At 52.2% G+C, this 13,452-nt stretch overlaps 2 protein-coding genes across 2 annotated transcripts; both read right to left on the bottom strand.

The window, feature by feature from the left end:
* Window positions 1–1,150: 1,150 nt before the first annotated feature.
* On the bottom strand, window positions 1,151–7,014 carry LOC133635742 (uncharacterized). The gene is made up of 5 exons (XM_062028993.1): window positions 6,900–7,014; window positions 5,610–5,671; window positions 5,471–5,522; window positions 5,093–5,286; window positions 1,151–4,936 (listed from the first exon to the last, which is right to left on the bottom strand). The coding sequence occupies exons 1-5, from the start codon at window positions 7,012–7,014 to the stop codon at window positions 4,349–4,351; spliced, it is 1,011 nt and encodes a 336-aa protein (XP_061884977.1). The 3' UTR covers window positions 1,151–4,348.
* An 82-nt stretch (window positions 7,015–7,096) lies between these two features.
* Window positions 7,097–13,438, bottom strand: LOC133635741 (uncharacterized). Its single transcript, XM_062028992.1, has 5 exons — window positions 13,324–13,438; window positions 12,034–12,095; window positions 11,895–11,946; window positions 11,517–11,710; window positions 7,097–11,360 (listed from the first exon to the last, which is right to left on the bottom strand). The coding sequence occupies exons 1-5, from the start codon at window positions 13,436–13,438 to the stop codon at window positions 10,773–10,775; spliced, it is 1,011 nt and encodes a 336-aa protein (XP_061884976.1). The 3' UTR covers window positions 7,097–10,772.
* Window positions 13,439–13,452: the final 14 nt, after the last annotated feature.

Here is a 13,452-nt window from a genome sequence, read left to right as displayed (position 1 = left end):
CCCTAACCCTAACCCTAACCCTAACCCTAACCCTAACCCTAACCCTAACCCTAACCCTAACCCTAACCCTAACCCTAACCCTAACCCTAACCCTAACCCTAACCCTAACCCTAACCCTAACCCTAACCCTAACCCTAACCCTAACCCTAACCCTAACCCTAACCCTAACCCTAACCCTAACCCTAACCACTTTATATATATATATATTATTTCCCATACAATTTTAATTTCCATTTCACCCTACTTACCTTAGTCCCTAATATAATTTTAGCCTACCCACCTTATTCTAATCACCAAAATAACGCATTTTCCAAAAAATGACGGCGTGGGAGGACGAGGAATGGCACCAGGTCCGTCCGCGCGGACGGAAACAGTGCCAGCAGCGCGAGATGGTTCCGCGTTCCCGATCCCCGCATCATAACGACCGCCATTACGGCCAAAACACACAATTTTCCGGCCGTTTTCAGCACCTAACATATGCTGAAGTGACTCGAGGTTGGCCTCATGATCACGATCATTGTTGCGGCGGCCATGGCCGCTTCCAAGGGGACACGCGTCGCCGTGATCATGACGCGCGGCACCGTGATCATGACGCGCGTCACCGTGATCATGACGCGCGTCACCGTGAGCATGACGCGCGTCACCGTGATCGCGACGCGCATCACCGTGATCGCGACGCGCGTGACCGTAATCATGGCGCGCGTGACCGTGATCGTGGCGCGCGTGACCGGGATCATGACGCGCGTGACCGAGATCATGACGCTCGTGACCGGGATCATGACGCGCGTGGCCGGGATCTTGACGCGCGTCGCCGGGATCATGACGCGCGTCACCGGGATCATAACGCGCGTGAGATACGAGACAGCGCCCCACAGTGGCGAAACAACGACACTGCACGCCAAAATAATAACACATTTTTCAGAGGCTTCCAACCGCAACATCCCAATTTTCCGGCAGATGACATGCCCCGCCAAAACAAGGGAAATTTCCACCCTACCCATGATAACCCTCCCTATCCCAGGGGGACTCATAGGGCAAATCATAGGGGTAACAAACAACACAAAACAGCACGGGGAAAACGCCGCAAAGAAAGAACAGCCAAGATTAACCAGGCACATCCCCCCAGGGCATCTTCTCCTGACAATCTGGACCCCGACTTTAGCTCCATAGCTAGGATTATGTACAACATCATTAAAGTGGTACATCATCTAAAAAACGTCAGCAAGGAACAACAACCACTTACCATCACTAGGATGGAACTTGCTTTGACGACGGGCATCAGACCAGCTGTTACCAACCCCGACACAGAAGACCGGATAAAGGGTAATGCAAAAAATTGGGCACATTCTACAATTATAATTCTTAGGGAACATTACCATAAAACACTGCAATCAGAAGCTGATAAACTGGGGGAATTTATTTCACACAATTGGGAAGCCCCATTCAAAGTGGCCTCGGCGTGGGCCAAGACACACCTAGGGCGCAGGCTGACGACTGAGACGCTCCAGCAGGCCCAGTCTCAGGTGGACTCGGTCTTGGTTGACACCCGGGCCGTTGAGGAGGTGTTGCCCCCAGCGCGGCGCCGACGTACCGAGCCTCGAGCGGACTCGGACTCGTTGGACAACCGCGTTGTCATGGAGGTGGTGCACCCCTCGCTGCCCCCGCCGGTCATTCTACCAACTGCCGCTGCACACGCCACGGTGTCCACCATGACCGACCCCATTACCAGGGAGTGGTCCCCTGAGGTGGAGCAGGATCGGGGCCCGCGTGGACGGGTGACTCCGGTCCCTTTCCCGGTCTTGTCGCCTTCCTCTCCGGCTACCGAACCATCTGTGGCCCAGAGAGCAACGCGACCTCGCAAGCCGTGCAGCAGACCTGCCGACGACGCTATCGTCGAGGCACCTTTGGTCCGGCCGCAAGGGCCGCGATCGCGGGTCGGTGCTGAGATCGGGGTCCTCCCGGTGGTCTCCGACACGCCGCCTCGCCCGGCTCCACCTGTTGAACACAGTGCGTTGATTTTGATACATGGGGATGAGAATGTGCGGGGGACTCCTGACCAGCCAGAGACGGACCAACACTTACCTGAGCAGTCGGGGTCGCCCACACGGGATCAGTCTTCCCCGGACACGCCTCCACCCTGGTACCTACTCTACCCTGAGCGGTCACAGGAACCCCTCCCGGACCCGCCCATCCCGGACGCGCCTCCTCCGGACACGCCTCCTCCGGACGCGCCTCTTCCGGACACGCCTCTTCCGGACACGCCTCTTCCGGACACGCCCCTCCCGGACACGCCCCTCTTGGACCTACCCGTCCCGGATCCACTCCTCCCGGGCGTGCCCCTCCCGGAGACGTCCGTCCCAGACAGGCCTGTCCTGGGTCTGAGAACCCCAAGTTGGGCCCAACTGTTTTCTGGAAGCCAGAAAAAAACAAAAACAGTCACTTCGACTTCACAGCCGACAGAAGACAATAGTACGGCGCAGGTTACCACGCCTACGAGTCCGAGCACTGCCAGAAAGCCCACTGTGCACATCAACTCGGATCGAAAAATGATGGATTGGCACCTGTCTGTCAGCAGGAAGGTCGTGGTGATCGGGGACTCTAACCTCAAGCACCTTCCAGCCTTTCGTCACCAGGACATCCAGATCGACAGCTACCCGGGGGCCAGATTTCTCCATGCAGAGGCCATCCTGAAAAAAACAGCAGTTAGTCCTGAGGTTGAGAAGGTGGTCTTAGCATTCGGTATCAATAATAGGGAACAAAAACCCAAGGTTACCACCTTCAAACAGCTCCGGAGGGCCCTTAAAGCGGCCAAAACGACCTTCCCTAATGCCGAAGTCTTCATCCCCCTCCTCAATTTCTCGGAATCCCTGCCCGAGGAACACAAGGACAACCTCCGGCTGATTAACAATTACATCCAAGCCCGCCTCCAATTCTTCCCGGCACTCGCCGACGACGATTTTGAAACGGGGAGGGACAAGATCCATTGGACAAAGGACACAGCCAAGAACATGATGAGGCACTGGTATCACTGTTTAAACTTGACCTCCCCAAAAGCCCGACCTTTCGGGGGGGAAACATAAACACAAACAAAAACATCGTAAATTTATCAAAAAATTTCCTACTTACCTCATCGCAGCATTCCCTCCTCGACAAGGGCCTCAGTTTCGTCCCGTCCACCAGCCTCAGTCCAGAGTGGCACCATCAAGTAAAATTCGACCTGCAGGAATATCATAGAAGTGTCAAAACTGCGGTTTTCTATGAAAAGCAAGAGTCTCTTGGGCCGCGACCTTTCACCCCGAGGTCCGATTGGGAGCCCTCACCGGGACTGCTTCCTCCAGAGGTCCAAACGCTGGTCCTGGCGGACGAACACCCGTCGCTCCTATCGGGCTGCGCCCTCGCGGTCGCGCCCAACCTGACGCGGTACGAAACAGAGGCCCTGCATAGCCTGAAAAACAACAGGAACATAATTATTAAGCCGGCAGACAAGGGTAGCGCAGTGGTCATCATGGATAGGTCTCAATATGTCTGGGAGGGCACCAGACAATTGAGTGATACCACCTACTACCAACCATTGGCCACGCCCATTTACCCACAAACGATCCCTATGGTCGAAAACATAGTCAAAAATTTAATGAAAAAACGATTCATTAACCACAAACAAAAGACTTACCTCTTGGGCGAATCGGAGCCCCGCCCCCGTAGGTTCTACTTGCTCCCCAAGATCCACAAGGAACGACACAAGTGGAGCCGACCGTACGAGATACCCCCGGGCAGGCCCATTGTGTCCGACTGCGGCAGTGAAACCTACAGGACGGCGGCGTTTATAGATTACTTTTTGACCCCACTCTCCATTAAACACGAGAGTTATCTTAAGGACACATATGACTTTATTGACAAAATTAAAAATTTGATCATTCCCCAAGAGGCAGTCTTGTTCACCATTGATATTGATAGTTTGTACACGAATATTGACATTGACCAGGGCATCCAAGCCGTCAAAAACATTTTTTATAAATACCGAGATGTTAGCAGGCCCGAGAAGGAACTCCTCCAGCTTCTCGACATCAACCTCAGGAGGAACGACTTTGAGTTCAATGGCCGGTTCTTTCTACAGATCAAGGGCACGGCCATGGGCAAAAAGTTTGCTCCGGCCTATGCTAACATCTTCATGGCAGAATGGGAGACCTCTGCCCTTGCTGCCTGCGCAATCAGACCCCTCCATTATTTCAGGTATTTGGATGATATCTGGGGGGTGTGGACTCATTCCATGGAGGAATTTGAGGGGTTCCGCCACACCCTGAATACCCACAACCCCAGTATCACCATTAAGTCCACCACCAGCCCCACGTCAGTGGACTTCCTGGACACTACCACCTTCAAGGGTCCGGATTTCACCTCCACTCACCATTTGGACATTAAGGTGTTTTTTAAAGAGACGGATACCCATGCCCTCCTCCACAAAACCAGCTTCCACCCCCGACACACCTACGCGGGATTGGTGAAGTCCCAGCTGCTGAGGTTCCACCGGATCTGCACCAGGCGGGAGGACTTTGTAACGGCCATGGGAGCCCTGTTCACGGCCCTGAGGAAGAGAGGGTATTCCAGATCCTTCCTCAGGAGACAGTTCAGGTGCTTCCTGGACCAGAAGAAGCCTCCCCCTGGTAAACACATGATCCCCCTCATTACAACCTTCTCGCCTGCGGCGGTACAGGTTTCCAGAAGGGTCAAGGGTAACTTTTGTACCTTTGTGGAGAAAAGCGGCAAACTGAAGGACTATTATCTGGTCTCGGCCTACCGCAAAAATCCCAGCCTGGGTGATCTGCTTGTCAGGGCTCGGATCAGTTCCACCGGAGATCCGCCCTCGGCCCGGAGCAGCGCTCCCTTGCGGAACATCCCTTGGCTGGTCAATCGCCACAGCGGTAAGGTCTTCCGGCCGCTGTGCAGAGGAGACGGGCAGGTCAAAAATTGCGTGTATGTTATCCTCTGCCAGCGTTGCCGTGCTATGTATGTTGGTGAAACGGGTAACACCATCGCCACCCGTTTCCACCAACATAAATATAACATTGTCCGGCAGAAGAACACCACCACCTACCTTGTCCAACACTTTATCCGGCACGGGTGGGCTTCTGTCCGGGCGTGTGTGGTCCAAGCCAACTCCAGATGGAGTGCCGCCCAACGGAGGCGGGCGGAAGGCCTCTGGATCCACAGACTGGGTACTAGACACCCGGGGGGGCTCAATGAGACATGAGTGCGAGCCCGCTGGGCCATAGACGGACCGTGCACACCCTTCTTATTCTTTTTTTTCGCTCTTTTCTATCGCCCCACCCCCACCCTTAGCCCTAACCCTAACCAACTCTCTTTCTCTATGCCTAACCCTAACCAACTCTTTTTCTTTATGCCTAACCCTAACCCTAACTCTAAACCTAACCCTAACCCTAACCCTAACCCTAACCCCAACCCCAACCCTAACCCGCCTGTGCCTCTGGTCCACTCACGGCTCGCGCTCTGCCTTGTGGGCCCACCTGGGCCATTTGTGTACACACAAACAACAAAAACAACATCATATTATTCCCACTTACCCTACTTACCTGCATTGTACAGCTACTTACCTGGGTATTCGGACATTCCGGCGCTGGGGGGGCCCCGGATGTCCCAGCACTCCTACGAGGACCTGCAAAAAAATACAAAAAACATCTTAAAAAATCACAAAAAACCTCAAAAATTCACAAAAACACATTAAAAAACCTGAAAAACTTCCTAAAAACATTGTTGGACCTGTTCGGACTCCATAAAGGAGCCATACTTACCTTGGTCCACGGCTTGGTTCACTGTGCAACTAATAGTGAATTTTTCTAACCTTTTTTTATATATAGTATAGTATATATCTGTATATGTGGACATAATTGTACATATATATATATATATATATATATATATATATAATTTTTTTTATTATATTTTATTATTGATCTTTATTTTAATTCACTATTATAAGCAATTCTATAGGGGTTAATTGTGCTTGGGGCCACACATTCCTGCAGTCACGTGGTTTATCAGTGGAGAGTTTTTGCTTTGCAAAAATAATTCCTTATTTTCTGCCAGCCATGACTCCACCCCACCTCTCGCAGCCAATGGCCTCACTTGCCATCTAACCACCAGAGGAGCAACAGCTCACGAAATTGCACGAACAAGCCGATTTTCACACTCATTCAGTTTAGACAAGTCTTACGCCTGAAGAAGGTACAGAGAGTACCGAAACGTTGCGAAACAAGACTTGCATTTATCACAAATTTACACTATTTTACCTCCTTTTCTCCCATTTTCCCTCTTTCCCTTTAATTTGGTGCCGTGGCGAGCTGGTCTCCCACGAGGCGAAAAGTCCGTTGACAATTCGCTTACTTACGTTCAGTTTTACAAGCCTAAGTTTCTTAGCTAGTTAGTTCAACCCCTTTCCTTGGGGATTTTTATCGTTCTTCGCAGAACCGCCCTTAGTTGTTTGTTAATTTGTTTTTTTGTCGAGAGTGCTTCGCATTCTCGGCCATCTTGAGACATCCGGTCCGGGCGGAAGTGCGCCACACAGCGGGCGGAAGCTCGCCGGTTTTCTCTTGTTTCACTTTATATATATATATATTATTTCCCATACAATTTTAATTTCCATTTCACCCTACTTACCTTAGTCCCTAATATAATTTTAGCCTACCCACCTTATTCTAATCACCAAAATAACGCATTTTCCAAAAAATGACGGCGTGGGAGGACGAGGAATGGCACCAGGTCCGTCCGCGCGGACGGAAACAGTGCCAGCAGCGCGAGATGGTTCCGCGTTCCCGATCCCCGCATCATAACGACCGCCATTACGGCCAAAACACACAATTTTCCGGCCGTTTTCAGCACCTAACATATGCTGAAGTGACTCGAGGTTGGCCTCATGATCACGATCATTGTTGCGGCGGCCATGGCCGCTTCCAAGGGGACACGCGTCGCCGTGATCATGACGCGCGGCACCGTGATCATGACGCGCGTCACCGTGATCATGACGCGCGTCACCGTGAGCATGACGCGCGTCACCGTGATCGCGACGCGCATCACCGTGATCGCGACGCGCGTGACCGTAATCATGGCGCGCGTGACCGTGATCGTGGCGCGCGTGACCGGGATCATGACGCGCGTGACCGAGATCATGACGCTCGTGACCGGGATCATGACGCGCGTGGCCGGGATCTTGACGCGCGTCGCCGGGATCATGACGCGCGTCACCGGGATCATAACGCGCGTGAGATACGAGACAGCGCCCCACAGTGGCGAAACAACGACACTGCACGCCAAAATAATAACACATTTTTCAGAGGCTTCCAACCGCAACATCCCAATTTTCCGGCAGATGACATGCCCCGCCAAAACAGGGGAAATTTCCACCCTACCCATGATAACCCTCCCTATCCCAGGGGGACTCATAGGGCAAATCATAGGGGTAACAAACAACACAAAACAGCACGGGGAAAACGCCGCAAAGAAAGAACAGCCAAGATTAACCAGGCACATCCCCCCAGGGCATCTTCTCCTGACAATCTGGACCCCGACTTTAGCTCCATAGCTAGGATTATGTACAACATCATTAAAGTGGTACATCATCTAAAAAACGTCAGCAAGGAACAACAACCACTTACCATCACTAGGATGGAACTTGCTTTGACGACGGGCATCAGACCAGCTGTTACCAACCCCGACACAGAAGACCGGATAAAGGGTAATGCAAAAAATTGGGCACATTCTACAATTATAATTCTTAGGGAACATTACCATAAAACACTGCAATCAGAAGCTGATAAACTGGGGGAATTTATTTCACACAATTGGGAAGCCCCATTCAAAGTGGCCTCGGCGTGGGCCAAGACACACCTAGGGCGCAGGCTGACGACTGAGACGCTCCAGCAGGCCCAGTCTCAGGTGGACTCGGTCTTGGTTGACACCCGGGCCGTTGAGGAGGTGTTGCCCCCAGCGCGGCGCCGACGTACCGAGCCTCGAGCGGACTCGGACTCGTTGGACAACCGCGTTGTCATGGAGGTGGTGCACCCCTCGCTGCCCCCGCCGGTCATTCTACCAACTGCCGCTGCACACGCCACGGTGTCCACCATGACCGACCCCATTACCAGGGAGTGGTCCCCTGAGGTGGAGCAGGATCGGGGCCCGCGTGGACGGGTGACTCCGGTCCCTTTCCCGGTCTTGTCGCCTTCCTCTCCGGCTACCGAACCATCTGTGGCCCAGAGAGCAACGCGACCTCGCAAGCCGTGCAGCAGACCTGCCGACGACGCTATCGTCGAGGCACCTTTGGTCCGGCCGCAAGGGCCGCGATCGCGGGTCGGTGCTGAGATCGGGGTCCTCCCGGTGGTCTCCGACACGCCGCCTCGCCCGGCTCCACCTGTTGAACACAGTGCGTTGATTTTGATACATGGGGATGAGAATGTGCGGGGGACTCCTGACCAGCCAGAGACGGACCAACACTTACCTGAGCAGTCGGGGTCGCCCACACGGGATCAGTCTTCCCCGGACACGCCTCCACCCTGGTACCTACTCTACCCTGAGCGGTCACAGGAACCCCTCCCGGACCCGCCCATCCCGGACGCGCCTCCTCCGGACACGCCTCCTCCGGACGCGCCTCTTCCGGACACGCCTCTTCCGGACACGCCTCTTCCGGACACGCCCCTCCCGGACACGCCCCTCTTGGACCTACCCGTCCCGGATCCACTCCTCCCGGGCGTGCCCCTCCCGGAGACGTCCGTCCCAGACAGGCCTGTCCTGGGTCTGAGAACCCCAAGTTGGGCCCAACTGTTTTCTGGAAGCCAGAAAAAAACAAAAACAGTCACTTCGACTTCACAGCCGACAGAAGACAATAGTACGGCGCAGGTTACCACGCCTACGAGTCCGAGCACTGCCAGAAAGCCCACTGTGCACATCAACTCGGATCGAAAAATGATGGATTGGCACCTGTCTGTCAGCAGGAAGGTCGTGGTGATCGGGGACTCTAACCTCAAGCACCTTCCAGCCTTACGTCACCAGGACATCCAGATCGACAGCTACCCGGGGGCCAGATTTCTCCATGCAGAGGCCATCCTGAAAAAAACAGCAGTTAGTCCTGAGGTTGAGAAGGTGGTCTTAGCATTCGGTATCAATAATAGGGAACAAAAACCCAAGGTTACCACCTTCAAACAGCTCCGGAGGGCCCTTAAAGCGGCCAAAACGACCTTCCCTAATGCCGAAGTCTTCATCCCCCTCCTCAATTTCTCGGAATCCCTGCCCGAGGAACACAAGGACAACCTCCGGCTGATTAACAATTACATCCAAGCCCGCCTCCAATTCTTCCCGGCACTCGCCGACGACGATTTTGAAACGGGGAGGGACAAGATCCATTGGACAAAGGACACAGCCAAGAACATGATGAGGCACTGGTATCACTGTTTAAACTTGACCTCCCCAAAAGCCCGACCTTTCGGGGGGGAAACATAAACACAAACAAAAACATCGTAAATTTATCAAAAAATTTCCTACTTACCTCATCGCAGCATTCCCTCCTCGACAAGGGCCTCAGTTTCGTCCCGTCCACCAGCCTCAGTCCAGAGTGGCACCATCAAGTAAAATTCGACCTGCAGGAATATCATAGAAGTGTCAAAACTGCGGTTTTCTATGAAAAGCAAGAGTCTCTTGGGCCGCGACCTTTCACCCCGAGGTCCGATTGGGAGCCCTCACCGGGACTGCTTCCTCCAGAGGTCCAAACGCTGGTCCTGGCGGACGAACACCCGTCGCTCCTATCGGGCTGCGCCCTCGCGGTCGCGCCCAACCTGACGCGGTACGAAACAGAGGCCCTGCATAGCCTGAAAAACAACAGGAACATAATTATTAAGCCGGCAGACAAGGGTAGCGCAGTGGTCATCATGGATAGGTCTCAATATGTCTGGGAGGGCACCAGACAATTGAGTGATACCACCTACTACCAACCATTGGCCACGCCCATTTACCCACAAACGATCCCTATGGTCGAAAACATAGTCAAAAATTTAATGAAAAAACGATTCATTAACCACAAACAAAAGACTTACCTCTTGGGCGAATCGGAGCCCCGCCCCCGTAGGTTCTACTTGCTCCCCAAGATCCACAAGGAACGACACAAGTGGAGCCGACCGTACGAGATACCCCCGGGCAGGCCCATTGTGTCCGACTGCGGCAGTGAAACCTACAGGACGGCGGCGTTTATAGATTACTTTTTGACCCCACTCTCCATTAAACACGAGAGTTATCTTAAGGACACATATGACTTTATTGACAAAATTAAAAATTTGATCATTCCCCAAGAGGCAGTCTTGTTCACCATTGATATTGATAGTTTGTACACGAATATTGACATTGACCAGGGCATCCAAGCCGTCAAAAACATTTTTTATAAATACCGAGATGTTAGCAGGCCCGAGAAGGAACTCCTCCAGCTTCTCGACATCAACCTCAGGAGGAACGACTTTGAGTTCAATGGCCGGTTCTTTCTACAGATCAAGGGCACGGCCATGGGCAAAAAGTTTGCTCCGGCCTATGCTAACATCTTCATGGCAGAATGGGAGACCTCTGCCCTTGCTGCCTGCGCAATCAGACCCCTCCATTATTTCAGGTATTTGGATGATATCTGGGGGGTGTGGACTCATTCCATGGAGGAATTTGAGGGGTTCCGCCACACCCTGAATACCCACAACCCCAGTATCACCATTAAGTCCACCACCAGCCCCACGTCAGTGGACTTCCTGGACACTACCACCTTCAAGGGTCCGGATTTCACCTCCACTCACCATTTGGACATTAAGGTGTTTTTTAAAGAGACGGATACCCATGCCCTCCTCCACAAAACCAGCTTCCACCCCCGACACACCTACGCGGGATTGGTGAAGTCCCAGCTGCTGAGGTTCCACCGGATCTGCACCAGGCGGGAGGACTTTGTAACGGCCATGGGAGCCCTGTTCACGGCCCTGAGGAAGAGAGGGTATTCCAGATCCTTCCTCAGGAGACAGTTCAGGTGCTTCCTGGACCAGAAGAAGCCTCCCCCTGGTAAACACATGATCCCCCTCATTACAACCTTCTCGCCTGCGGCGGTACAGGTTTCCAGAAGGGTCAAGGGTAACTTTTGTACCTTTGTGGAGAAAAGCGGCAAACTGAAGGACTATTATCTGGTCTCGGCCTACCGCAAAAATCCCAGCCTGGGTGATCTGCTTGTCAGGGCTCGGATCAGTTCCACCGGAGATCCGCCCTCGGCCCGGAGCAGCGCTCCCTTGCGGAACATCCCTTGGCTGGTCAATCGCCACAGCGGTAAGGTCTTCCGGCCGCTGTGCAGAGGAGACGGGCAGGTCAAAAATTGCGTGTATGTTATCCTCTGCCAGCGTTGCCGTGCTATGTATGTTGGTGAAACGGGTAACACCATCGCCACCCGTTTCCACCAACATAAATATAACATTGTCCGGCAGAAGAACACCACCACCTACCTTGTCCAACACTTTATCCGGCACGGGTGGGCTTCTGTCCGGGCGTGTGTGGTCCAAGCCAACTCCAGATGGAGTGCCGCCCAACGGAGGCGGGCGGAAGGCCTCTGGATCCACAGACTGGGTACTAGACACCCGGGGGGGCTCAATGAGACATGAGTGCGAGCCCGCTGGGCCATAGACGGACCGTGCACACCCTTCTTATTCTTTTTTTTCGCTCTTTTCTATCGCCCCACCCCCACCCTTAGCCCTAACCCTAACCAACTCTCTTTCTCTATGCCTAACCCTAACCAACTCTTTTTCTTTATGCCTAACCCTAACCCTAACTCTAAACCTAACCCTAACCCTAACCCTAACCCTAACCCCAACCCCAACCCTAACCCGCCTGTGCCTCTGGTCCACTCACGGCTCGCGCTCTGCCTTGTGGGCCCACCTGGGCCATTTGTGTACACACAAACAACAAAAACAACATCATATTATTCCCACTTACCCTACTTACCTGCATTGTACAGCTACTTACCTGGGTATTCGGACATTCCGGCGCTGGGGGGGCCCCGGATGTCCCAGCACTCCTACGAGGACCTGCAAAAAAATACAAAAAACATCTTAAAAAATCACAAAAAACCTCAAAAATTCACAAAAACACATTAAAAAACCTGAAAAACTTCCTAAAAACATTGTTGGACCTGTTCGGACTCCATAAAGGAGCCATACTTACCTTGGTCCACGGCTTGGTTCACTGTGCAACTAATAGTGAATTTTTCTAACCTTTTTTTATATATAGTATAGTATATATCTGTATATGTGGACATAATTGTACATATATATATATATATATATATATATATATATAATTTTTTTTATTATATTTTATTATTGATCTTTATTTTAATTCACTATTATAAGCAATTCTATAGGGGTTAATTGTGCTTGGGGCCACACATTCCTGCAGTCACGTGGTTTATCAGTGGAGAGTTTTTGCTTTGCAAAAATAATTCCTTATTTTCTGCCAGCCATGACTCCACCCCACCTCTCGCAGCCAATGGCCTCACTTGCCATCTAACCACCAGAGGAGCAACAGCTCACGAAATTGCACGAACAAGCCGATTTTCACACTCATTCAGTTAGACAAGTCTTACGCCTGAAGAAGGTACAGAGAGTACCGAAACGTTGCGAAACAAGACTTGCATTTATCACAAATTTACACTATTTTACCTCCTTTTCTCCCATTTTCCCTCTTTCCCTTTAATTTGGTGCCGTGGCGAGCTGGTCTCCCACGAGGCGAAAAGTCCGTTGACAATTCGCTTACTTACGTTCAGTTTTACAAGCCTAAGTTTCTTAGCTAGTTAGTTCAACCCCTTTCCTTGGGGATTTTTTATCGTTCTTCGCAGAACCGCCCTTAGTTGTTTGTTAATTTGTTTTTTTGTCGAGAGTGCTTCGCATTCTCGGCCATCTTGAGACATCCGGTCCGGGCGGAAGTGCGCCACACAGCGGGCGGAAGCTCGCCGGTTTTCTCTTGTTTCACTTTATATATATATATATTATTTCCCATACAATTTTAATTTCCATTTCACCCTACTTACCTTAGTCCCTAATATAATTTTAGCCTACCCACCTTATTCTAATCACCAAAATAACGCATTTTCCAAAAAATGACGGCGTGGGAGGACGAGGAATGGCACCAGGTCCGTCCGCGCGGACGGAAACAGTGCCAGCAGCGCGAGATGGTTCCGCGTTCCCGATCCCCGCATCATAACGACCGCCATTACGGCCAAAACACACAATTTTCCGGCCGTTTTCAGCACCTAACATATGCTGAAGTGACTCGAGGTTGGCCTCATGATCACGATCATTGTTGCGGCGGCCATGGCCGCTTCCAAGGGGACACGCGTCGCCGTGATCATGACGCGCGGCACCGTGATCATGACGCGCGTCACCG

Source organism: Entelurus aequoreus, linkage group LG20 (genome assembly GCF_033978785.1).
Source record: "Entelurus aequoreus isolate RoL-2023_Sb linkage group LG20, RoL_Eaeq_v1.1, whole genome shotgun sequence".
NCBI classification, from domain to species: domain Eukaryota; kingdom Metazoa; phylum Chordata; class Actinopteri; order Syngnathiformes; family Syngnathidae; genus Entelurus; species Entelurus aequoreus.
The sequence above is the reverse complement of the archived record's forward strand: the minus strand, read 5'-3'. Positions and strand labels throughout refer to the sequence as shown.